Consider the following 27,342-nt stretch of genomic DNA (forward strand, 5'->3'; position numbering starts at 1 on the left):
TTTTGTTTTCTAAAGAGTTCTGTAATTCTATTCTAGTTTAGGTTGGAAAACACCTTTAAGAGTCTAACCCTTAACCCAGCACTGCCAAGTCCAGCATTAAACCATGTCCCTAAGCACCACATCTCTGTCTTTTAAATACTTCTAGGGATTGTGACTCAACCCCTTCCCTGGGCAGCCTGTTTCAATGCTTGAACAACCTTTTAGTGAAGAAACTTTTTCTCATATCCAAAAAAATATTCCTAAACCTCCCTTGGTGCAACTTGAGGCTATTTCCTGTTGACCTATCGCTTGTTATTTGGAAGAAAAGACCAACCCCCACCTCACTACAACCTCCTTTCAGGTAGTTGCAGAGAACAATAAAGTTCCAAGAGCTTCCTTTTGTCTAGGCTAAATGACCCCAGCTCCCTCGGCTGCTTCTCATAAGACTTACTCTCCAGACCCTTCACCTGCTCTACTGCCCTTCTCTGCACATACTCCAGCACCTCAATGTCTTTCTTGAGTTGAGGGGCCCAGAACTGGACACCAGGTTTGAGGTGTGGCCTCACCAGGTCAAGCACAGGGGGACAATCACTGCCCTAGTCCTGCTGGCCACACTATTTCTGGTACAGGCCAGGATGCCATTGGCTTTCTTGGCTACCCGGGCACACTGCTGCCAGCTGTTGAACAGCACTCCCAGGTCCTTTTCCTCTGGTCTGTTTTCCAGCTGCTCTGCCCCCAGCCTGTAGCGTTACAGAGGGTTATGTGACCCAAGGGCAGGACCTTTACTGCTTTGAACCTCATACAGCTGGCTGCAACCCATTGATCCTGCCGGTACAGATCTCCAGGCAGAGCATTCTGACGCTCCAACAGATCAACACTCCTGCCCAACTCGGTGTCATCCTCAAATTTACTGAGGGTGCCTTTGGTCTCCGTGTCCATATCATTGATAAAGATATTAAACAGGGCTGGCCTAATACTGAGCCCTAAGGAATACTACTTCTGACCGGCCACTAGCTGGATTTAACTCCATTTGCCACCACTGTTCGGGCTGAGACTTGCTCTTAAGGAACTCTGGCAACCAAGTCTCCTAAACGGGCCATACTACAAAGATGCTTTTCAATAAACTATATGTATTTGTAGGCAAACTAGAAATATTTGAGCACCTCTGAATCTCACAACTTTGTCTCTAGAATGTAACACTGATATATTTATATACTTGTACATATAAATATATATGATACATGTATATTTGCATGTCATACACATACATGTGTGATAAATGAGTGAGTTCTTGCCAAACCCAGAATAGCAACTGGTTGTTTGAAAGTTATCTCTTCAGCCCCTGCTGCAACTTGCATGAGGAGCAGCTGAGGGCATTTGGTCTGTTCAGCCTGGAGGAGACTGAGAGAAGACCTCACTGCAGTTGCAACTTTCTCGTGAGGGGAAGAGGAGGGGCAGACATTGATCTCTTCTCTATGGTGACCAGTGACAGGATCTGAGGGAATGGCCTGATGTTGTTTCAGGGGAGGTTTAGGTTGGACATTAGGAAAAGGTTCTTCACCTAGACAGTGGTTGGGAACAGGCTCCCCAGGGAAGTGGTGACAGCACCAGGCCTGACAGAGTTCAAGAAGCATTTGGATGATACTCTCAGGCACATGGTGTGGCTTTTGGAGATGGTCCTGTGCAGGGCCAGGAGTTGGACTCGGTGATCTTTGTGGGTCCCTTCCAGCTCAGCATATTCTGTGATTCTGTGAAGTGGCCCAGGAGGCAGAGTGCCATAGGACAATCATGTGCTGTCTTTGAGGTTTTCTGTCCTATGTGCCTGTATAATCAGTTTAGTTCTGGCAATATGTGCACACCCAGAGTCTTGCAGAATTGCCATAAGGTGTGGAGTAACTGTTGCAAATGAAATGTGGGAAGAAAATTGAGGATGGAGAGAAAAATACATATATGAAAATATAGGAAAAAGTTCGAAAGAGAATGGACAAAGGGAAAAACATTTGACTGGGCATGTTATCTAGACAATACCCGTCTCATGAGATATCACATCAAAAGTAAGGTGGAAGCCCACGAGCTCTTGTCTGGAGTCCAGTGCATTCAGTGAGACAAAATGAAAGCTGTTTAGCCTGAAAATGAAGTTGACTTCTTTGAACTACATTTTTGAAATGAAACGTTTTGTCGCTTCGTTGGTTTGGTTTTTTGCATGTCCATGGTATCTCTGCCTTAGCCCTATGCTAGCACAAAGAACAATGTATTTGGTTTTACCAAAGAAGGTAAACTTGAATGAACACTGTCAGCAGTGATGGGGAATGACATGGTAATCAGCATATCCAGAACAAACAAATGGCAAAAACCTTGGCAGAAGATTTTATTTTGCTGCTTTTAGTAGCAGTAGAGTGCGTATGTACAAAAAAGGATTTGTCAGAAAAGAATACTAGCAGATGATGGGTCACTGAAACTCATGGTCTTGGCACTTCCTGCATTAAAATTGAACTGAGAGTAAGTAATCTGCTTCTTCAGCAAGCAGATTTAAGTCCACAAGTCTTAATTCTGCTGTACAGGCTGCAGTTATGGGCAAAGAATGTCAAAATACAAGAGCTGTTGCTTTTCTTGGTCATATGGGCAGTGGGCTGCTAGCATCAAGAATGCTACTGAATAGAAATGTCTGGGCCAACACGGCAGTGTCTCTGCTGGCTAAGTGTCAATGGAAAAGGTTGGCTGGTTGTCACAGCCATTCCTGAGCGACAGCTGGCAGGAGACTTACAATGTGGTAACTACAGTTTTGGTTCCTGGGAAAGCTGCACACTCGAAAGCTGTCCTGTATTTAACTATAATTTCCAATCGTTGTCCTGCTGGTTTTTGTCAGCACTTTAGATCTCTTTTCTTTGAAGAAAGCACCTGTGTCTTTCATAGGAAAGATGCTGATCATGCATATGTTCTGGTGTTCTAGCTCCTTTAATTTTAACCAGAAAATTTGCTTCTCTTTCTGACATCTTTTGAAATGTGGTGGCTTGGGCTTTTTTATTTATTCTCTCTTTTTTTTTTTCTTAATGTCTTTTAAAATTTATTCTCTTCATTGCTGAGTTTATCATTGGCATTATTCAGAACTTGGGAAAAAAGGATAAAGAATGCAAAAATGTAACTTCTGGATGTCGAAAATTGATGGGGTATGTGTGTATAAAAAATACTAATTTTGCCATATTTTATAATGATTTTTGAGAACCAGTTCCCAGCTTAGATGCTACAGAGGAAGGTGGTGAGAAGAGAGACATGAGATGTGTTTGGTTTAAAGAATCTATTCATGGAGGAGAGTGTCTGAGGGACAGGATTTCAAGAGGAGCTCACCTTAATCATACCCTTAGGTAGATGATAACTGGTAAGATGTGCTGAAGAAATGGTTACAGAAGTGGAGACTAGAACTTCCTTCAGGAAGAAAAGTCTGTCTAAGGGCTGATAGGAAGCTCGGAAAGAGGAAATAGGGAGGAGAAGGCTGAGGAGAAGTTAGTAAAACCAATAGAAAAAGCTGAATGGAGGAAAGCTGTGATGAGCAATGCGAGTGAATGATCATCAGGTGATGATGTCTTTGCTACTGTCTTGCAGAGGGGAGTCAGAGAAAGGCAGGAGCACTTGGGAGGGGAAAACTAAGCAAAATAAAGATATTTTCTCTCTGTCAGTGAGAGAGCTAAAGAAGGGCTGCAGATTATGTGGAGATGTGAGGATGAAGTAGTTATCAGCATGGGAAACAATGCTTCTGGAATGAATACAGGGAAGCCCCAGGGAAAGCTGACAGAGAAGTGAGGAGGCTGGGAATGACAGCAGTATGGGGAGAAGAGATGATTGAGACAATTACTTGTGGGAGGGCTTAAAAGCAACAAGAATGGTAGAGAGGAAACCTTCTTCTCTGTCAGAAGGACAGAGACTGAGAAGGAAGGAGGGTCCTGGAGAGGACAGCTGCAAAGACAATGCTGGGCAGTGGGGGAGCAGTAGCAGCTGGAGACTGAGGTGTAGGACGTCTGCAGGGTTGGGCTGGAGAGGCAGTGATGAAATCCCAGTTTGATTTGATGAAATCTCCCTCCTGTAGGTAAGTTACCTGAATAAAAGGTCCTTCTTGATCAGAGGAAGAAAAATCAATCCCATTATCACATTCCTGGAACAAATCCAGTGTTGCTTTGTACTGCTTGAGCTGGGAAGGCTCCTAATGACTGTATTAACTCCATGGGTCCAAGACCAGAGAGCTGTGAGATCATTCAATCTGATTCACTGTGTACAATTTCAGTGGTTTATTCCTTGTAACAAGGTACATGATATTTTGCTATGCAAGTTTTTCAGAGCTGTCTGTTCACTAGTGCTATCTGCAAATTTTATGTTTTTCTTCTAAAACACAGCCAGAAGTGCTGTGCATGCATTAAATTATAAACTGAACAGCTCTTAGGCTGTGAATGCTGTTCTTGCTATTTAGCTTCCATTTGGCACTCATCAGTTGGGACTATGGAGGGCTTCTGCAGCTCTGCTTTGAACATGAGATTCTTGGAAAAACAGAGCTGCCACCACTAAAAAAGCAGTTGGGCTTTTGCATAGGAAAAGGCACATGTCTACTGGGTTTAGAAGCTTTACTTGGTTTCATGTACTCTCAATAGTTTTGTTCCAGGCCATGGGCAATTTTGCCTACTTCAGTTCATTCGGTCAAAATAGCAAAAACATTTGTAAGAAGATGGCGACTTTACTGTTTCCTAGAATATAGGAAGCTGAAAATAAACTTCAAAGTTTAATTAAAGGATTTAGAAAATTTTCCCAGGAATTTGACTTGCAGAACAATGCAGCTGATGTTACAGGATTTGTTCTCTTGGCTGCACTGTATGGTAGACAGCTACTACCATTAAATTTCCTCTTTGTTTTTGTCTTTTTTTTTTTTTGTTGAACAGCTATTTCAATTCATTACTGCACCACAAATTCCCCTGTGCTCAATAAGAGAATCATTCAACCTATTCATCATCTATGACATTGCTGTAATCACCTTTTCATATTACCTCTGGTTTTAGTGTGCCTTATAAATGGCCACCCATTCATGTGGCCACACAGAGAATATCAGTTTACAGTACTGGTCACGAACCTCTATTTAGATGCATTATTTAATTTCCTAGTTTCTAGACATCCTTAGTTTAACACTGCTAGTGAGCGTGCTTGGAAACAGCTGGCAATTAATCTTTTGAAACAGTCATAATTATTATGGGGGGGATTTTAACTTTTTTTGTTAAAATGAGGTTTTACTTGCCTGAAGTAGGCTCATTTCTGCCTCTTCAAAAAACTTTGCTAGTCAGATACACTTTTCAAATTACATGTTCATTTTGAGAATGAGAGAGCCCAAGTCTCTGCTAACAAGTGTCTGTAGAAGCTGTTTTCCATTAAAATTGTAAAAGATGTCTACTCTCACTGTGATATTTTTCATGTCTGGTTTCCTTCCTCATTTTGTTTCACAGTCCTCCAGAGGCAGAAAGGTTCATAAAATATTAAGTTAATAACAGAACACTGCCTCAATAGTGTAAATTTAACATTCAAGCTTTTCTCGCTCAGGATGTTGCTACAGTTGGGAAAAATGGCACCCGTGTGTTTCACCCCTTCTCACCTTCCCCACACACCCACCAGTTGCTCCCTGTAGCACTACACGTGCTGGCGCTCCCTCTCCTGCGCTGGAGTAACATCAGAGTAGAAATATGGAGAAAGAGACAGCAAAAAACTTAAAATTGCACATGCTTGGACCCTCTCGTTCCCACTTCCTCTGACATTTTTCCAACCCCCTCTCATTTTTTGCATTGTCTGTGTTCTCTCTGTACCTTGATCTTCTTTTTTGTTGTTGTTGTGTCTCCTAATCCGTCTGTCTGCCTTCGCCCTGAGTCCTGCCATCTGTTTCCCACTCTCCACCCCCTGTGAGAGCGGAGGGGTCTCCTCTCTCTGGCTCTGGCACAGGGAGGTTCCCAGGATGCACAGGTGGTGCCTGGGCTTTCCCTCCCTTTATTTTCCAGAAAACCTGCTGGTCCTCTCTCATGGTCGGGAGCAGATGGGCTTTCTGCAAATCCCCCAGGTGGCTGGCTCCCTTGCAGGCACAAACACATGACATGAGAGCAACTGCCCTGGAATTTAAAAAAAAAAACCATAAAAGAAAAGAGTTTGTTTTTCAGTTAGCACCTTTCTCTTTAAGTGCTAGTTTGAATCCTGTTCATTCAGCTTGTGGGTACCTCTACCAGGAACTACCTCAGATCGAAATGTTTGTATCCTAGGTCATAAGAGGACACTGTCTTGGTAAGGTCAACTAATAAGCCTGAGTAGACCCAGCAGACTTTCTTTCCAGGTGTCTGGGAAGGACTTGTGTCATTCCAATGAGCCATCATAGAGGAGCGGGCACATTCCTGTTTATGCTGGTGCACAAGGAACTTTACCATCTTATTAAATTAGCACAATTCAAGCTTTTTGAAAAACACCACAGAATCATTCACTGTTTAGGAGGCATGACAGAATCAGGGATAAAGATCCTGCATGCATTGCAGGATAGATGCAGGATAGACGCACTGTCCTGAGTGTAGAATTCAGCTGCTGCACTGTGTAATAATCCTACAAGTGCTTCTGACTTACTTAGTCACCTTGGGCACTCCACTTAAGTGTGTGGTATCTCAGCTCTCCTGTGGGTGAGATGAAAGGGAAGAGGGATAATTAATCCATTCCTGGGTTGTTCTGAGGTTTAATTGAAAAGTCTCTCTAAAGCACTTCAGATTGGTAGAGAGGTTTTTTCATACTCTTACCCTATTTCTTCTAAAAATCTCCTGTCAATGTTGTTAATCTACAAGGCTTTAAAATTCTACTCAAACCTGGCTTGAGTATGAGTGATCTGGAAGTGCCTTAATGTCAACAAACTGTCTCCTCCTCACGGGAAACAACTTCTGAATAAAAGCCTAAGAAATTGAACTCTTTAAAACTCATACATGATCTTTTGAAACACTTGTGTAGCTGGTAGATCTTCTAAGTGGACCTTTCAACTTTAGAAGTGTTTCTAGTGGGTAGTACAATCTCATTTTCATTACATGTCTGCAAGCATAACATAATTTATTAAAAAAGAAACCTTGGAAAAATACTGACAGCTAAATTTTCAGTGCAAGCTGCCGGTGGGGAGAGCAGACTGCCAAATGTTATGTTTAAAACAGTAACAAACTAATAATCTCATGATTACCTTGAGTCTTAATTTCTCACTTCTTTCTGTAAACTATAGCTTGTCCTTCCCTGCCATAGGTTGCCAGCTTCTCTTCCTCGTGGGAGGGCTGGAGTGGGGGGTAAGGTCTCAAAGTGCTGTTTCCAGGCAAGGTGAGTCCCTGTTGGGAGACCAGGGTTGACCTTGGTGAGTTACTTTGCAGTGATAGCTGAAGGTGTTTGACCTCACAGGGGTCATGCAGCATCACCTGTGCCCATCTGTTATCTAGAGAATGGGAGAGAATAGCAAAGCTTTTGGTGCAGAGAGGTGGGTTTGAATGGCTTGAGTAGCTCACATGCCTTTAGGATGGTAGAGATGCTGTCACTGTTGGGAAGTATTCCTGGTGTTTCCTAAAATGAGTGATTTCAAGCCACTAGGCTCACCCTGAGGATAGTTGTGATGCCATGATGCATGAATTGGAATTTATGGTCAACAGATGAAGGTGGCCAGAGCGCACAAGGGTTGGATCACTTGTCTGGTATGATCCAGAGCAGCAGCCTGGTGGCTACTCCTTCAGTCTCTCATGAAGATGTTCTGCCCTGAGTAAGTTTGGGAGACATACTCAAGTCACTAGCTCTCCATAACTTAATAACTTACTCTTGTGTCCCACAGGCAGGCTCTGCATTTAATACCTTGTCTGGATCTGCTTTGAAGCTGATGCAGAATGAAACCCAATGCTGAAACTAATGAGACTTTAGTTTCTTGAAAATATACCTTCTGACCAAAGTAGTTGTTCCTAGTAGTGCCCTCAAAGGAACTGTTCATGAAGTAACAGATTTATTTTTTTTTTTTACTGTTGCTGAAGGGGCTTTTTTTGTGTTGCTGTCTATGCTTCCGATCATGTTACTGGGATTCATACAGAACAATCAGACTTTCACAGACTGAAATGCAATTTGTATATTAAATTGTAACTTTTCAGGAAAGAGCAAGCCTTGTATGCTGCTAGATACAGGGAGAAAAGTAAGAATGATTGTGCAGCTTTCAAAACCAGTTTTTAAATATTCCGCAGGGAAATAAGCTATATTGTATATACAGGGTGAAGTCTGAACTAACATGTTTTAAATATGGCTGTTTCTGTTGAAGAGAAGATATCCTGCTTGCAAAATCTTAATGGTTACTAATGTGGAACTGGGATACTGAGAATTGTGGTGTTCATTTGTGCAGACTACTGATAATTTCTGTAGGGTATTCTTGAAACATTTTGAAGATGAACATTCCTAAAAGTTGTTAAAAAATTGTTTAACAAGTAAGGTATGTTTAAAGAGTGGTTCAGGGCACCTGTGTGCCCCGAAATCAGGAAACTGGAAAACAAGTTACTTCCTTAGCTGCCTGCACGTGGCTGTGCTGGCTGCAAGGTTCTGCGAATGGCAGGAACCCCGTGGTAATTTAGGTCAGTGTGTCTTTGTGTGGCTGTGGGGCTACCACAGCTTAACTGATGAGTCAGATTAACTCCCGTTCCCTGGCCTTGGGTCCTGCACATGCTTCTGACTTGCTGCCAGTGCAGCCTTACAAGGGCATAGTGTTGGTAGAGGAGTACAGTTGCACTCGGAAATTAGTATCTATTTAGTGATAGGAGCGACTGAACACCCAAGTAAAGCAGGATGTATAAAATGAAAGCATTAATCCCACAGTTTCACACCCTGTGTCAGGAAGCATGCAGATGTATAGGGATGAGAGAAGACTGTAAATGGCCTGTTTTGTTTCTCTTATCTTCCCCCAGTGTGGATAAGGACAGGCTTTTCCTGAACCTAACTCCATGAAGATGTTTTATATCCTCATTGAAGCTCCTTGCCTCCCATCTCCCTTTGTCTAACTTGGATACGCATAACTTTCTTTACTACCCAACAATCCATGTTCACTTTGTGGAAACGAGCTCTGGAGTTGGCACAAAGCTGCACCAGTTCTCCTTGTGAGCCTCTTTCCTCACCTTGGGCTGCTGGTTGCAGCAGGATTGCCTACAGTGACAACTGGGATGTGTCTCCTCGCCCCAGGGCTCCCCAGCATATGGTCAGCTCCATAGTAGCCTTCCTACATCGGTCATTCTCTGTCCCTCTTAGCACATCAGGTTTATGCTTCAAAGTGTGAGCAGGCTTTGATGCAGAACAGAGGCAGAATTTATATGCTAAAACGTCTCTGAGAGAATTTATGTGCAGAGAATGGTATTCAGCTTCGGGAAGTCTGAGTGACAACTGTTTACAGAAAGAGAATTTAGGGCAAATTCTTTCTTTGAGAGTAGCCCTCCTTTGCTCCACCCAGGGTGTTTTTCTTTTATTTTGGTGGGGTTTTTTGGAGAGAGGGAAGAGGTGTTAGTGATTTGGTGGGATTTTTGCATCCTTGTTAATCACAACACAAGAGACAAGTATTGGTCATATGCACTGAACTATTTAAAGGAATTTTTTTTTTTTGATGTATGATCAGAAAAACCTTAGAAAATAATTGGTGAGGATAGCACATGAAGGAAAAAAAAGTTCTGCTGTATTTGGGATTTTTAAACTAATCCATAAGACCTGTATTATTATACATAAAGTATGATAACTTTATAATTGCCATATATGTATTGTTCAGGCACTTGTTCAGAGGTCTTATTTCTCTTTTCGGGCACATACTTTGGAGAGAGTCACTTGCAAGTACTTTATCTGTCACACGTGTGTACTGATTACCTTTTTTCTTCTCTAGGTAAAAGTATGGATGAAATTAAGAAGCTGCTGTTGTTGGTTCTGGGCTGTGCCGTGCAGGTGAACATTCATGAAAAATAAGCTTTCTTTGAATCTGTTATTTGTTCCTGGACTGAGAAAATCTATCCAAAGATCAGTGCTGTATGAGCAAATCTCGAGTTCAAGACCACTTATGAGCTAAATTGTGAGAAACACAATAGGTGAAGGAAAGAAGTGCAGGGGAGAGGAAGCACGCTGTGTGATAGCAGTACCCTCAATTTGTTGCCAGTGCTTAATCATCCACAGGATGTGTACTTTTGCAACTAAGTAATGCACTTTGACAACACAGTGGGAAGAGATAAGTTTTGAACAGTGTTCTTGATATCAAGATTGGTGTTGGTTTATTTTCTTACTGTTTTAAAATACAAAGGGGAACAGTACGTGTTAGTGCCAAACAAATAGATAGTCTTAGCAAGTCTAAACATTTGTTTAATGAATCCTGATTTTACTTGCATAATGTTTCAATTTAGTATTCTGTGTAGAAAATACAATATTAGTAGATACTTTGTATATTAGTGTGGGGATCTTTACGTGGCATTTGTTAAAATGAGAGGCAATGTATATGGGAAACTGCAGAAATGCACAGCAGTTACCAGATAAAGAAATCAGTGTTCTGCTCACCAAACCTCTGAGACCGTAAACAATGGCTGCATTGGGGGCAGGCCTATGCTGATAATTGACCTTGTTTGTAGGTCCATCTAGTGTTTTTATCATGCCTTAGGATACTTACCCTGCTCAGCTATGTCAGTTCAATTATGTCAGGGTAAAACTGTCTATGTATGGCCACTCTGAAGTATGTTAGTGTTGCATTGCAGCACAAAGAATTGTTTTGGCAAGCTACTGTGCATCCTCAGTCCTGTTTACTGGTTCTTCCCAGTGAAAGAAATGGTTGAGATTCAGAACCAGGCTCCAAAAGGACACTGTAAATGAGTTTAAAAAAAACCTTTAATGCTTAACTTATCCACAATGCAGTGTTGTTACGAGGAGGCAATAATGTTGTTAGTGCACAATCACAGATATACAGATAGCAGATGTCTGCCTCTCCTAAAACCTTAAGTAAAAGATTTACTAAAATCTGTTTGTCTGATACGTCACTCATTTTTATCCAGAATGTTTCGCGTTTTTTATCTAAAGCATATGTTGATTTAGTCCAAGAAGCAGCGTTGTGCATTGATGTGAATAGTACCTAAGGTGATGCATCTCTTTTCATTGCCAAAACGGAGCAAAATACAAACAGCAAAGCAGGCAGGTTAAATGATGCAATATAAATGTAGGTTTACGTTTGTGCAGCTCCATTAATGAAGCCATGATGATTTCCTCTGGCTGTTGCCCCACCTCTTCATCTCATTGCATGTTGAACTTGTTTTTAAAGAGCAAACCCAACCATTTAACTTAGCCTTAATTGTACTGACTATAAAAATTTAAATAATTTATTGCATAATTTGGTTCATGTTCCATATGGAGCAATGAAGTGTTATACCTTCCAGTGTGACAAAGAGTAGATCTTGAACAGTCTGTTGTTAGAAGTGTGGGTTGTTGGAGGTTTTGTTTTGTTTGAGTTTGTGTTTGGGGTTTTTTTTTTAATTTCAATGAAAATGATGCAGTAAGTTTTAGAGTATATAGTGCTATTTCAGGGTATGCTTTCTTTTAACAGTGTGAAAGAAAAGAAGAGTTTATTGAACGAATAAAACAACTGGATATTGAAACCCAAGCTGCCATTGTGTCACACATACAAGAGGTGGGATTCTTAGTATTGTCTGTTTTGTATCTTTCCCTTCTTTGACTTAACAGGATTTTTTTACTATGAAACTTTAATGCTTGGAATTTCACAATAGATTCATGAACTTCACAAAAAAGGAAGATTGAGTATGTTACTGCAGTCAGATTATAAGAAGAAGATATAAGTGCTGAGAACATTACTTGGCTCAGTGATCTTTTAAAGAGATGCAGTGATCTTTTAAAGAGATGCAGTGGTAAATGAAATGCCTTGCTTGCCAGTTATAGGCTATGTAGAAGGAATTGTTGTAAGGATACATGTGTAATATTTACAAAAACCACGTATCTCTTAGGAACTGCAGTGCCTCTTGCATGATAGTGTAAGCACTTGGTCCCCAAGCCTTGGGGTAGGTGAGACACAGGCTCCCCCATGACTTGCTTCAGACAGTGACCTCTGAGCTTAGATGGTCTTGACAAGTGTACTCTACAGCTGAAAGTGGACATACACTCTTTTTAAAAAGAAGCTTGATCCAATAACAAACATTCTTGGACTTCCAAGGTTTCTGTAGAAGGAAAAGAATACAAGTAGGTGTTAGGAGCCATCTTACTTTGGAGAGCCAAAGGACATCCATGTGGAAGCATCCCCTCACTGGGAATGGACACTGACTGTGGCCAGGTGTCAGTGCATTCAGGAACTTTATTCGTAGCACTTAACAAAATAGTTTATTAAAAAAAATCATGATGAACTAAGCACATGGTTATGACAAAAGCAGGAACAGTCTTTAACTGAGCTTGATAGACTTGCCTGATGTTTCTGCTAAATGATTCAGAGGAAATCAGTTTGGGTAAGGTAGCAGATAAAAGGTACACTGCTAGCAGCAACCAGAGACATTTCTGCTAAATGCAGCTCCTCCCAGCTGTATCAACTGCAAATTGCAAATTTCTTGAAAGCAGGAATTCTACTCAGTGACACATCAACCTAACTGTTCAGTGTAGGATCAGTCCCTTCTCTGTGGTGGCCACCTCAGGGTCAGTAAGACAGTTGCATACTTCTAATATGCAAGCACACATGCTATTGATCATAATATTTGTCTGGTCACTTTTAAAAATCAGACTTAATAATTATAAAAAAATCTAAATGCCAAAAATTACTGGGTCATGTTACAGTTAAGGCAGTTGCGTGTGTTATTTGCAGCCTAGGTATGATGAAATGTGATATGATTTTTAATTTATCAGTAGAAGAATCTGAGGGATGCAGCATATACAGTAAACAAATTTACAAATCAACCAGTGAAAAGACACACTTTTTTGTTCCTCCTTCCTAGGTGACTCACAACCAGGAGAACGTCTTTGACTTGCAGTGGCTGGAGCTCCCAGATATGGCCCCAGAAGAACTAGAGTCTCTCTCCAGGAATATGGTTTTCCACCTCAAGAGGCTCATTGATGAGAGGGACGAATGCACAGAAGTACGATGGCTTATCTTTCCCATATAGAGCCCACAAGAAGCAGCAGATTCCCTTCTTTTATGTCTTGTTTGTGCGGGTTTCTATTTCTTCTGCACCTTTCTACTACACCTCTGAAAATCTGTAGAAGTGTTTTGACTTTTCCATTGATTCTTGTGTAAACACTAAGATGTGGTGAAATGACTGGTGAAGGGGAGCAGCGCAGTCTCTCCATGAAGTGGAGAGACCAAATGTCTCTGCGTGTCTGTTCAGTCATTAATCTTCCAGTGCTTTCTAGTCTCGCCACTGGTATCTACTATCATGGGCTCCACTGTCTTCTCTAGGGTTTTTGATTCATCAGTTCCTTTCCCTTCAGATTTCTGGAGGAGCCTTCTTCTCTCCTTTAGCCTTTTAATTTTCTGTCATGCTTTTGACTGTGATTTTGTTAGTTAAAACTGTTAGTTGTTACAGGTTTTTATGAATTCTTCAAGAAAAGCAGACTTATTTTGAGCATTGGAAAGGGAGTGTTTTAGTGGACTGAGCATAGTGGAGATTCCTTTCCTTCTCTGTGTAACCTTCACTCCTGGCTATCACTTGAATACTGTATAATGCCAGACTAATAATATTCTAAATTTATAAATAATTTTTAGATATTTTTAAAACAATGTATAAATACACTGTTATCTCTTGACACTACATAATCTTCTGTATTTCCAGGTCATTGTAGATCTCACTCAAGAGAGAGATTATCTGCAGTCTCAGCAACCACCAAGCCCTCTGAAAGCACCAAGTCCAGATTCTTCACCAAACCCAGCCAACCCTCTTTCCAGTGAAGACAAGCAGCACCTCACAGTTGAGCTGGCAGACACGAAGGCTAAATTGAGAAGAATCCGGCAGGAGCTGTGAGTCACCAGTGATTTGTGCTTCTAGGGAGACTTCTATATAGAGTCTTATGCATCCTGAAAGTGCAGGTGCCTGTCAACTTCAATACACTGGCCTTCACAGAAACTCTCAGAATCACATCCTTTAAATCTTTTATTCATAGCAGTGGGAAACTTGTATGTGTGTTCCATCTTTTCTTCTTTCTTAATTGGTCTTTAAACAGAGAGTGATGGCTACTTCCATTCTTCTTTTTGTGTCATCTCTTCCCCCCTTCAAAATGCCAACTGCTAACTCTACTTTCTCAGTTCTAGTGGAAAGTCCAAAGGCCAGTGGAGCTAGTTATGACAGCAGTAGCACCAATGAGATTTAAACAGAGGAACTTACTATAAAATTAGAGTTGCAAACTCAGATCCATGATATGCATATGGAATCATAAGGAAATGATGACGTTGTCATGACAAAGAAGCTCTGTGTTCAGAATATGCTGGGAGATTTTTATCTTCCTCTACAGATTCCTAGCAGCCTCCATATAATCAATATTGTTTTAGGAAAGAAAAACAACTACTTACTAAGATTTTTCTAATCTTTTCAGGGAGGAGAAGTCTGAGCAGCTTGCAGATTCTAAACATGAAGTTGAGCAGCTCACCCTAGAGCTGCAAAAAGTAAAACAAGAGGTAAGATGGATGCTGTTTAATAAAGTCCCATTTCAGTGTGAGGCTAAAAATACTACTATGCTGATTTTTTAATGAAGAAATCAAGGTATTCCAGCAAGCTGTTTGATGATTATGGCTATGGCATAGCAGTGCTATGCTTTCCACTTAACTGTTGAGAGCAGTCTCATCTGCTCACCTTGCAAATAGCCTAGTAATGCCTGAAGCTTATGCAGCATCAGGCATTAGTAATGTCAGAGGTCCAATAGGCTGAAGAACCTCTCTGTCTTGTAGAGCATTTACTGATAGTAGGAGAATTCTCTTATTCCTTAACGAGGAGAACTCTGTTTGTCTACACTTAGTAGGTAAATGCAAAAAGTTACAGTTTAAAATACATGTTTAAAAGTGTTAATGAAGATTTTTCTCCCTGTTTGTTCCTCACTTCTCACAGAATATCCACCTTGCCTCAGATGCTCGCTCTGCCCGAGCATACAGAGATGAGCTTGACTCTCTGAGAGAGAGGGCAAACCGTGTGGAGAGACTTGAGATGGAACTGGTTCGGTGCAAAGAGAAACTTCATGATGTGGATTTTTACAAAGCTCGCATGGAGGCAAGTGAAAATTAGGAGAAAGATTTGCTGAGTAATCCTTAATGTTTGGCTTTTGTTGTTACTATTCATGTGTCATTTGTTATTGAGCTGACCGTAGCAGAACATCAGAGCAAGTAGAAATTTCATAACATACATCATACCTGTTGATGAGCAACATTAAAACTTCTTTCGGTAGAGGAGGAACTTGATGCACACAAAACAAATACTCATTAGTTTTAAAGAACTGCTTAGTTTAGCATTATGTGGCTAAACAAGATAGACCTTTTTGTGGATGCTTTTTCTAGAGAGTCCAGATCTTTAGCTTAGCTTTAGGTAAATTCCCTGTGTTCCAGAGTTGTTCCTTTGACCAACATTTTAAATGTCATGTATAAATTAGCTAAATGAATGTCTGGGTGTTTTTCCTTAGGGGATTTGTAACAGATGCAATTGTTATTAAAATGGCATTTTTAAGGATTATCTCAGATGACAAATGCTAGCCACCCCTTTTTGCAACTGTTGCTTGGGGTAGAAGGGAGAGAAAATTTGGGTCTTCCCTAGTGCCATGAGTGGGGTATGTCAATGAGAAATGTATGGCTTTGTTCCAATAGTAATGTCAGTTACTCAGCTTAGTCACCTGCAGCTATGCCCATCCTGGAATTATTAACTGAATTATGTTGGAAAGGACCTTGGAGATCATCTAGCCCAACTTATTGCTTACAGCATGGCTGACCTTAAATTTAGGTCAGACTGCTCTTACTTCCTGTTCTTTCAGTTCTTTGAGACATTCACACCAAACCCCTCAATAATACACATACATAGCACTTCAACCAAAGTCAAATAAATATCCAGACTTGCTGAACAAATGGAGAGGTTCAGTGATTGACAGCCTCCCTATAAAATTAGATAAAATCCGAGGTCTGAGGGAGAAGAGTGATGTTACCAGGCCTCTGGCTGAGAACACAGACCTTATTTTTCTGCTCTATAAACTCTACTTTGTAGGTGGTTTTTTTCTTTTCCCTCTCTAACCTAAGGGTCCAGCTAGCTGCTGCTTCTTATGAATAGGTTCACTAAAATGGATGGTTATTAAATGTAGTAAATAGACTACGAAAGCCTGTCTTGCCTCTCAATAATTCCCAGTTTATGTTAGGAGGTATGAAACCCTGTCTCTCTCTATTTTCCTCCCTCGAACTGGCAAATAAGTCCTGGCACACCAGCTATCAGCATGCCATCCTGGCTGTTACCTTTTGACTGTGCACTGGAGATACCAAGCTTCTACCTGCTGCTCAGATAATTTAGCTGGAGCTAGGAGAGGGACTTTTAGTGTCGTCTTCGTCTGAGATCAGGGGAGTAACTATTTGTGTTCTTGAGTTCTCAACCTCCTTGCTTGTCCTAGAGGCAGCGGATTCATGCACTGCTGTTTGCATACTGATCTTGCTTAGCACAGCGTTCAGTAAAGAGTCCTTCAGTTTCAAATTCTTCTGGCTTTCCTTGCTCCCTTTTCTACCCTGTCCGTTTTTGGTGAAACTATTGAACATCAGAGGTGAGACCTGGCTCTCCAGGGATACCTCTCTGGAATACTGTTGTGGTTTAACCCCAGCTGGCAACCAAACCCCACACAACCACTCATTCACTACCCCTCCAGTAGGATCAGGGAGAGAATTGTCAACCCTGTGTGATACCTTAGGGCTCATAGGGTCTTGACAAGGTTGTTAATAAGCAGTGCCAAATCAGCAAGTGAGAAGAAAAAGTGGGTTTACTGTTGTGCATCAATGCAGAAAGCTATTAAATGACCACTTAAAATCTTTTTTCCTTCCTCCTATTGCAGGAGAAGTGCAAAAGGTTCAAGTCAAGGTTTATGTCAATGTAATACATTTAGGCATGTGTTTTGTTTTCCTTCTCTGGATGTCTTGACAGATTGTTCAGGAATAACATTTTAGTTGGACCATCATTCAAGGAACGTGGAGATGAACGTGCTCTGGAGCCTTTCTGCTGGGGTGGCTTAATGAGGTCGCAACTGTGAATGTTAAGGAGCAGGCTTAACACAGGGCCTCCTCCAAGGAAGTGCTTCTCTGCAGTGTAAAGTTCCCTTCTGGCATTCCTCTCCATTGAACCTTGTGCTGCTCCGGGAGATTAGATTATTTTCTAAAGCCAGTTGCCTTGCCCTATCTTCCTCCTTCTTACCATAATCAAGTTTCTGTGCAGGATGATGTGAGGAATCTCTGTGAATTAAAAAGAAAAACAAAACAAAAGCAAAAGCATCACTTGTATGTTTTCGTATGGCTGTTGAAGGCAATGTTTGATTGTCACAAGATGTTAACTGTCAGAGCTTAGTAGAGACAGCTTCTGAACTGCCTCAAGTCAGGGGTTGAACTAGGTCTGGATGCATGTGCAAATTCTCTGTTTTCAGATTTAAACAATCTCATTGCTTCTTTAGTTTCTGAAAATGTTTTCCAGTAGCACACACTCTGATTGTGCAACCGCTTACCTCCAGGTAATTGTAACCATCTGAATGCACAATGCACATTCTTCAAGCTATTTCAAGTTACAGCTGATAGGGCATCAAACCACAATATGTAATTTATTTTAAAAACTGGAAAAGCAGAATTATATTCAGTGTATTAAAAAAAATCCACAGCTGAATTGATTTTGTTGCTGATTTAAAAATTAACTTAGAGTTACAAAATAATGTTGGTGAATTTGTTAATTAAATTAAAAAAAAAACTTAATTCCAGCAGAAGCAACACCATGACCACTACCTGCTGATAGTCTAACAAGTGTGATTTGTAGCCAGATACATTTTTAGGTCAACTGTGTTATCCCATCAACTTCTGGGAGTTGTTAGTGCTGACATGTTTTAGTTAGGACAGCTTTACTTTCCAGGCCTTGAGCTGTAACTCTACAAAGCTCCCATGGACTAATTATTTAAATTATATGGACTTTCCGATATTAAGACAACCTCAGATCATGGTGATCTGTGAGTGAGCAATGTTGAAGTTGTCATAGCAGGCATTTCCACCAGGTTACTAATTTAAGATTTCATCAGAACTGCTTTGAACTGGCATGACCGCCCATCCTGGGTGCTCAGTGGGAAGTGCTTCAGTCTTCCATGTGCTGCGGCTCCCACTGATGTGTGGTTTGTACCAGAGCCTGGATATGTATATGTACTTGGCACGTAGCTTGACTCTTGATGAGACAATAAAATGACTGGTTCTTTCTTGGTAGGCAGTTTTATGGGTAGTTCTGAGGTCATGGTTTTGCGGTAAGACACCACCTTACTTCTTAGGGCTGTGGTCCAGATTGAGTGTGATGATCTAGCAAAGTAAACTCTTGGCACATTGCTGTTTCATTACAGGTATTCTGACAGCTTACATAACACCCAGCAGTTTCTGTGCCATGTACTTCCTCTGGTCTGTCATCTGTTTAGTGTCAGCCTTTTAAGTTTGCCCACCCTAAAGTGACCCAGGGTCACTTTAGATCAGACTTGGCCCAAAATGCAGATTCCGTAACAGTAGTGTTTCAGTATTGTTGTTATTTTAGTTACTTGCATACTCAGACATTTTAATTGAAGATGAACCTCTTCACAAGCACTAACATATTTGTCCTTTAAATGCTACTGTAGTAGGGAAACTTTTTCTCTCATGATTTGCAACTTGGTAGCTGACCCACTGAGAGATTAAGGACAGTGTGGTTCTGCATAAAGTAGACTTTCCACATTATACCATATACAATCAAGGTGCAACAAAAAACTGAGATTACTGGCCATGAAAGGGTTTTAAATCATAACCTCCTGTGGTATCAAAAGGCAGGGGGAGTGACTGTCATCAGACACTGTTAACTTGTTCTTTACATCTATCCTTTCCCTTTTTCTTGGTTGTTTTTTTTGTTTGGTTTTTTTTTTGATAACAGAGCCTCAAAAATCTTCTTAAGGTTGATTGTATCCCAAAAAAATGAGAAGGTACTTGCTGACTAAGCAGCGAAAGTGATTTACTCATGCCTGATGATCTTTGAGGAATCTACTTGGTTTGGATGTTTGTGGTCTGAGAGAGCAGACATGAACACTGGTGTCAGCAGAGACATTACATTTTGAAGATACTTTAACGGGAACAAACTTGTCAAGTGTTTTGTCTCTTTGCACATTTTATGCTTTTGCATATTTCATTGGAGTAGCAAAAGGGATAGGTAGAGGAGGGAGTGAACGACAAAAGGAAGTTTCTTTAGAGAATGAAATAATCTGCTTTTTGCCTGGTTGTAACTCTTCTTGGGAAAAGTCCTTACTGTATCCATTTAATCTTTTAAATGCTGGTGTGTTCCTGCCGTAGAACATTTGTCTTGGACTCAATACTTATCTGAGAATCAACAAAAATAAAAGCTAGCCATGGAGTATTGTAGTTTGAAATAAGATGTATTTGATACATGTATTTAAAACATGACCAAGAATACATGGTGGGATCTTATGCTTTGGATATTTCATGTTTCCAGAGATAAGATACTTGAATGCACAGAGTTTTATTTGTTGTTTGCAAGGAAACTTTAGAGTGTGATATAATTAACTTCTTTCCAATGCTGTGACTGCAGTAAAATAATAAATCAAACTTTTACTGAGTAAAACCATATCCAAAAGCTCTAATGAGTAAGCAACATGGCTTGTGCAGTTAACGCTCATGTGTTTAGCAGGGAAATGGCAGGGAGTGTTAAATATAAAACAACTTCCTCTGTTCAAGTGAACTAAAATTCTGTTCCTGAGAGAGAGAGGAACCTTATTTAGACATTTACATGGCAGTGTACTGAAACAGGAATGTGGGTGTCATATGTGTTGATGGATAATGTTCCCCAACATGTTTTGAATACACTGTAGCATCCCTTGTAAGTAAATAATTTATTTTGAAGCAGAGTAAACAGGGGACTACAATAAGTTGGCTGAACAGTTAGTACTGTACCAGTGGAATTGGAATTGAATAGCTGCTCTTCTGTGTCTTAAATCTCTTTGGTGCACCTCTTGATCTAGCCGCATATAAAGCAAAAGGAACTCCATTAAACTTCTAAAATTCAGGAAAAAAACCAACAAGAAAGATTTACCTGCATTAATGGTCCACAGTTAATGAAACATGCTATCATCTCCCATTACAATATCAGGTAAAAATCTTTATGAAACAGAGAAACATGTCAGATTTCTTTCTTGCGTTTTGCAATGTCAGTTTATGAAAATCACTTAGTTACGAAAATTAAGTAAGAAATTAACATTGTTGCTTTTTTCCCTAGGAATTAAGAGAGGATAACATTGTATTAATTGAAACAAAGGCCATGCTAGAAGAACAGCTAACATTGGCAAGAGCTCGTGGTGATAAACTGCATGAATTAGAGAAGGAAAATTTGCAGTTGAAATCCAAACTTCATGATGTAGAGCTGGTATGCACTTTCTTTTTCATTATGCTAATTTTTGAACTTCTGTTTTTATGCTAGGTTACAGAATCAAGTCACAGAAACCGGTGGGGACAGGCAAATAAATCAGCAGCGCTTTTAAAGAGTTTTTTAGATTAGACCTGTGTATGTGAATTCTTGAAATATTACAATGTTAACAGTGTAAAAATTACCAGTACTACTTTGTGTGAGACTGAATTTAATTTTATGCGGGGAAGGTACATCAGAATTTTAAAATACAGATTGCTTTTGTACGTATTGATAATGGAGATACTAAAATCTGTTAGTTAAGTAGAAATCTCTTAGATGTAGGAAATGAAATCTACTGTAGTAAATGATCTTTCTTGTTGGAAACAAAATCCCCAGCCATTACAGAGTCTTTAACAACACACTACCAAGTGTCAAAGACCTAAAATTCAAAAATGTCTTTCTATGTAAATCAGAGATATGACTTATTGCTTCATGACAAAGAAAAGTAAGAAGTGGGAGATTATTGTCTACAAAGAAAAGTAACACTGGATTTTATAATGCCACTAGAAGTAGTAAATACTATTTCATCTCTTGTATTTTAGTTAAGTCCTTCTCTCTCCTTACAAAGATGTTGAGGATGCTGTGTGGGGTTAATGTTTTAATCCAAATGGACTTCAGTTACAAGTGGTGTCCTTCAGGGGTCCATACTGGGACCAGTGTTATTAAATATCTTCTTTAATGATTTAGATAAAGGGATCGAGTGCACTGTCAGCAAATTTGCAGATGACACCAAGCTGAGTGGTGCAGTTCACTCTCCTGAAGGACAGGATGCCATCCAGAGGGACCTGGACAAGCTTGAGAAGTAGGCCAAGGGATTCTCATGCGGTTTAACAAGACCAAGTGCCAGGTGCTGCACCTGGGTCGGGGCAACCCCCGATATCGGTCCAGGCTGGGGGATAAAGGGATAGAGAGCAGCCCTGCTGAGAAGGGTGCTGGTGAATGAGAGGCTGGACATGAGCTGGCCGTGTGCACTTGCAGCCCAGAAAGCCAAATGTGTCCTGGGCTGCATCAAAAGCAGTGAGGCCAGCAGGTCAAGGGAGGGGGTTCTTCCTTCTGGTGAGACCCCACCTGGAGTGCTACATCCAGCTCTGGATCCAGCAGCACAGGAAGGACATAGACGTGTTGGAACAAGTCCAGGGAAGGGACACCAAGTTGATTAGAGGGATGAAGCACTTCTGCTGTGAGGGAAGGCTGGGGAAGTTGGGTTTGTTCAACCTAGAGAAGCAAAGGCTCCAGGGTTACCTAACTATGACCACCAGTACCTGAAGGGAGCCTACAAGAAAGAGGGAGAGGGACTTTTTAAAAGGGCATATAGTGACAGGGCAAGGGGGAATGGCTTCAAACTGAAAGAGGGTAGGTTTAGATTACATGTTAGGAAGAAATACATTACTGTGAGAGTGATGAGGCACCAGAATAAGTTGCCCAGAGAAGTTGTACATGCCCTATCCCTAAAAGTGCTCAAGACCAGGTTGGATGGGTCTTCGAACAGTGTGGTCTAGTGGGAATTGTCCCTTCCCATGGCAGGGGGGGTTGGAACAAGATGATCTTTAAGGTCCCTTCCACCCCAAGCCATTCTGTGATGTTATGATTCAGGGCATTAAAAGGCTTATGTCACACTCAGCTTTTCCAAAGTGGATGAAGATTTTGAACGATGCTTTTCTGAGTGACTTGATGAATTTTTGTGTAATGCTGTCTGAAAATTTGGGAACAATTTTCTCCTGAAGTGGAAGGCATCACTTCAGCTCTCACAAATGCGAACGGCCCAAATAGTTCACAAGAAGCAACAATAGATTAATTCTCCAGGTCTGTTTCCTGAAGTTAAAACGCAAATTATGAGGCAGATGTTACTTGCCAGTCCATATGACTGCAACCAAATTTGATGCGATGAGTTGAAGCTCAGGAGAATTCAAGGTTCTATCTGCGGAGATTTCAGGATGTCAGTGCATGATGTTACATGTTTTTGAAGAGCTTAGCTCTGGAGACAGCTTGAACCCAGCCTGCCTTACTAGTCCTGGCTTGTACTGGCCCTGTCATCACCTGGTAGGTTCTCATTGCCATCACTCTCCCTGACTCTAAACAGGGCCACTTGGTTGCCTCTGCTCTGCATTCTGTGGCATATATGGTAGCCCTTAGCAAACATTTAATGCTGTACATGTATTTCAGTGTAAAAATACAGTGTTTAAGGAGATTCTTGTACCCTCAGTGTATGTTGTGCAAGTAGCTGTTATCCCAGAATCTTACAGATAAGCTGAACGCGCATTTTTGTTCATGTGTGTCTTGCACAGGACCGGGACACGGACAAGAAGAGAATTGAAGAGCTGCTGGAGGAGAACATGGTCTTGGAGATTGCACAGAAACAGAGCATGAACGAGTCTGCACACCTAGGCTGGGAACTAGAACAACTATCTAAAAGCACAGATCTTGCAGACAGTGAGTACCAGCTGGGGCAGCTGTTGTGTTTGTGGTCTATTTCAGAATAGATAGGTTGGTTTACTAAAGATGGGATCAGAAGTTGAGTCCAAGGTTGGAGAACTTCCCTCACTCAGCCACTTGACTTTGATCGTAGTTTTCTGCAACTTCTGAAACATATTCCTCTACTTTATTTCACTGTAAAGCATCAAAATAATAAAATAATAATAAAATAATAATATATAAATAATAATATAAATAATAATAATAAAAGCATCAAAATGTTTTCCTTTTTGTTCATTCCTGAGAGAGTAACTTTTAAGTAAAATAATAATTTTAAAAAAATAAAGCTTTGCAAATGACACAGCAGAAATGTCACACTGGATATTTCTAACTGAGTGGTTGGGAGGAGTCTGTGATCTTTAGTATTCTTTAGTACAATTAGTACAGACAATTAACTGGTCTTTAAGTCCCAGGAAGTAGTGTATGCTGAAGTCATTTATTTTTACTAGATACTGAAAAATGTGTACAGTTAAAATAACTGACTGATTTTTTTTCTTTGAATGGTTGATTTGATTTCCGTAACTATCACAAACATAACTAATTCTTTCTTCACTAGACAGGTTTTAGCATTGGTTTCTGTGTTTAACATTCATTCTGTCTATTATAGCTGCCTAAATAACAATGCTAAATGGACCTTAGGGAATACAAGCTATTTCCCCTTAATTCAATATGCAGCTTTTATTGAGTACTCACTTTACTTCTACTAAGACTTGCATATTTGGCTTTGTGTACCAGGAACAGTTTAACTTGAAGACAAAGGAATAAATTAAAGTAAGGAGATGTTAAGTTTTCAGTAAAACTGTCTAGAATAGTTTTATTTTGTAAAACAACTGAGTGTGTGCCTGACACCAATTCTTAAATCTTGCTGTCTAGGATCCTAATTCTCTTCACTAAGATTAATGGCTAGTTAATTGTTACTTCTAAATAATAATCTTGCAAAGCAGGTTATATTAGCCTGAGAAGAGAATGGCACTCTATTGCTTCTTATATGTAATCAAGGATATTGCTTATTGTATTAGTCAGGGGGACAAAAACACAGTTCTCTCAAAGCTTACAGATTTTGATAAAAAGTATGTCAGGAAAATGTAAAAATATTAAATTTTCTGACCTGTTTAAAATACCGAGTTTTGCCCCCTTCTTGATTTGGTTTCACTAGTGATGTAGCAGAAGGATGCTAGTTTTATTTTGTTACCTCTTATTTATTAATGTCTGTCAAACATAACTTTCAAAATTTGCTCGAGGGATTTAAAAAACATGAAAAAGATGAGGTTCCTTCACAGCACTGATGCTTAGTGTTTCAGCACTGGACCTCCAGAAACTCTGATTAACCAAAGAAAAAGAATAAGAGGAACTGAGAACATAAGTAAACTTTTATATTCAGTAGAAAAAAAAAAGTAGTGAAGGAAGCCCAAATTTAAAAAACAAAGCTCATTAAACTTCAAGCTTTTAAGTTATTTCAGGGAAATACCTGTTCTACTTTTACAATAATTCTCCTTAAGAAGTTCCATTGCAATACATGTTGCTGTTCTGAAAGCAGCTTGTTTGTAGAAATATAGCCAGACTTGAAAGCCCTTTTGGAAAATCTCCTGTTCTTGGATTTCAGGTTGAGTCTGCAAGGGTGAGAGGTAGCAGAAGATTTAACTGGATTGTTTGGAATATTTTATTCAAAATAATTTTAAAAATAAGTATGGGAAAAAGTAATTTAGATGGACTTTGCTTCAGAACAGAACTTAACTGGAGTATTTAGTTAATGTTTACTATTTGAGTCTTCACTTGACCAAAATTCTCCAGTTGATGGTCTATGAAAGAGACAAATAGGATTTTACCATTTCAGAAACTTGCCAGTTTAAGGTGTTCAGTGTGCTGTGTGTAATACTGCTGATTATTTAGGAGTCATTAATTTTCTTAGACTTAAAGACAATGTTAAAGTCAGTTTCATGTGAAATGTGAGGTGATGGGCAGCAATTATTCCATGGGAAACAGAAGTTTACTCTTGTAATTATTCAAATGCTGAGCAGAGAAATTAACAGTACAGTGAGGCTTGGGTGGTGGATTTTAAGGCTGAGAGGTACTGAGACTTTTGATCTACAAACATTTAGAGTAGAATAACATCTCTGTTGTAAAACTTGCATAAATTTTGTCAGTTCTGAAATTTCAACTTAAGACACCTCTTTGATCAGCATTCTGTTGGATGTCCTGTACCTGGGTACCTGATACTAAATTATCTTCCCTGATTCAGCATATTTTTGATGAAGTAGCTGTGAAGATAAGCAATGGAATTCTCCTTTTGTAAGAATTTTTTCATGTCTAAATATGATTGAATACCTGAGTTTTCACTAGCTCTTTTCCAAAGGAGGACAACAAAGATGGTGAAGGGCCTTGAGGCGAAGCTGTATGAGGAGCAGCTAAGGGCACTTGGTCTGTTCAGCCTGGAGAAGAGAAGACTGAGGAGAGACCTCATTGTACTCTACAACTTCCTCATGAGTGGAAGAGGAGGGGTGTTTCTGGTGACCAGTGACAGGACTGAGGGAATGGCCTGAAGTTGTGTCAGGGGAGGTTTAGGTTGGATATTAGAAAGAGGTTCTTCACATAGAGGGTGGTTGGGCACTGGAACAGGCTCCCCAGGGAAGTGGTGACAGCACCAAGCCTGACAGAGTTCAAGAAGTGTTTAGACAATGCTCTCAGGTGCACGGTGTGGCTCTTGAGGATGGTCCTGTGCAGGGCCAGGAGTTGGACTCAATGATCCTTGTGGGTCCCTTCCAAGTCAGCATATTCTGTGATTCTGTGATCTTTCTGTTTTAGCAAACACTTTGCAGTGGTTTACTTTTTGCCTCAATTTATTTCCTCTGATGAAAATATGAGATGGTATCAAAGTATATTTTGCTACTAACGTTAGACATGCTGCTAACATGACTAAAACAAACTTAAGAAGAGTTAGGAAAGTAAGTAACTTTATAGATGTTCAGATGGTTGTCTGTTCAGATACTACCCTATTTATTAGAAGTCTTAATGTTTATCTGTGAAAATGGGTTCTGTTTTTAACGAAGTGTTTATTTAGCAGTCAAGCTGAAATTAGAAGAATCTGACTGCAGTAATCTTCCTACAAGTGAATCTTATACACCTTGGAAGGAGATGTTTGTGAATTGATTAGTGCCACCTTCTGATTCTCATGTTTTAACAGCCAGAAAGTCCTTTGTGTTTGAGTTGAATGAATGTGCTTCGAGTCGCATACTGAAGCTAGAGAAGGATAATCAGAGCTTGCAGAACACAATCCAAGAGCTGAGAGATGCATCCCTGACCTCCAGAGAGAGCAGCCTAAAGTTTGTGGAACTGGAAAAGGAAAATCAACAGCTTAGCAAAAAGGTAATTTGCTCACAGGAACAGAGCTCTTCTGTTTTTAAACACAGTGCACGAAGGGCTGCACAGCATTCCTGAATGATGAGGGATAGCAGGGAATTCACCCATGTTCCCCATAAGACTGAGCATTTTTTTGGGCCCATCTATTTAAGTGCATTCTAATGCAATTAAGTTTTAATAGTTGTATTCTGTCACCTTCTGCTTCACTGCCTACTTACTTACATCATTGTAAGCAAAAGTGGGTTTTGTGCCTGTTTGCCCCATCAGATTGTACTGTTGTGTCCCATTTTGTCGCCTTACAGCAGTCACTACTAGGCAAGGAATCTGGTCACATTGAACTACTTTTGGTTTTTGAAAGTTTTAATAATGTTTCCATGTAAGTCAAATAAATCACACAGGTGAATTCAGGTTATTATTTTTTAAATGTCTTTCTTGCTGTCCAGAGTCCTGGATCAGCTTTTTCTTTGTCTTATCCTTTTGGCTGTTATAAATTCTCTCATGCATGTCTCTCTCTCTGCAAAGATCTTGTTTCTTCTAGTCTTTGTAACATGCAGGTCATCACTTTGTAAATTTACTTATATATATGTATGTTGCACTCTGTTATTAACTGTGATTACATTTAGCTCAAAAGCCAGCTCAGTGCTTGTCCTTGTGAAATGCACTGCTCAGTTCACCTCCAGCTACTATCCTTATTTATGTCTGACCAGTAACTTGAGTCCTCAAGTATGATTAATTGAGCCAAGTGCTGCTGAGGAAAGAGAATACTTGCTACTCTAAGTATAAAACAATTTTCATGTCAAATTTTTCCACATTCCACGCAATTTGATAAATTATCCAGAATATAAGGCTCATTTCT

The 27,342-nt window shown here is 40.1% G+C and overlaps 1 protein-coding gene across 4 annotated transcripts in view; it reads left to right on the top strand.

The window, feature by feature from the left end:
* Nucleotides 1-27,342, top strand: part of CCDC88C (coiled-coil domain containing 88C) — a 98,416-nt gene that overhangs the window by 39,519 nt on the left and 31,555 nt on the right. For all 4 annotated transcript variants that reach the window (XM_027637858.1, XM_027637859.1, XM_027637861.1 and 1 more), the window contains exons 5-13: nt 9,893-9,951; nt 11,585-11,668; nt 12,972-13,112; nt 13,806-13,990; nt 14,563-14,644; nt 15,072-15,230; nt 20,469-20,615; nt 22,943-23,087; nt 26,311-26,492. In XM_027637858.1, the coding sequence (XP_027493659.1) occupies nt 9,893-9,951; nt 11,585-11,668; nt 12,972-13,112; nt 13,806-13,990; nt 14,563-14,644; nt 15,072-15,230; nt 20,469-20,615; nt 22,943-23,087; nt 26,311-26,492 (1,184 nt within the window). The remainder of the gene's footprint in view (nt 1-9,892; nt 9,952-11,584; nt 11,669-12,971; nt 13,113-13,805; nt 13,991-14,562; nt 14,645-15,071; nt 15,231-20,468; nt 20,616-22,942; nt 23,088-26,310; nt 26,493-27,342) is intronic.

The sequence above is a fragment of the Corapipo altera genome, unplaced genomic scaffold (assembly GCF_003945725.1).
Source record: "Corapipo altera isolate COAL_440 unplaced genomic scaffold, ASM394572v1 23, whole genome shotgun sequence".
In the NCBI taxonomy this organism is placed as follows: domain Eukaryota; kingdom Metazoa; phylum Chordata; class Aves; order Passeriformes; family Pipridae; genus Corapipo; species Corapipo altera.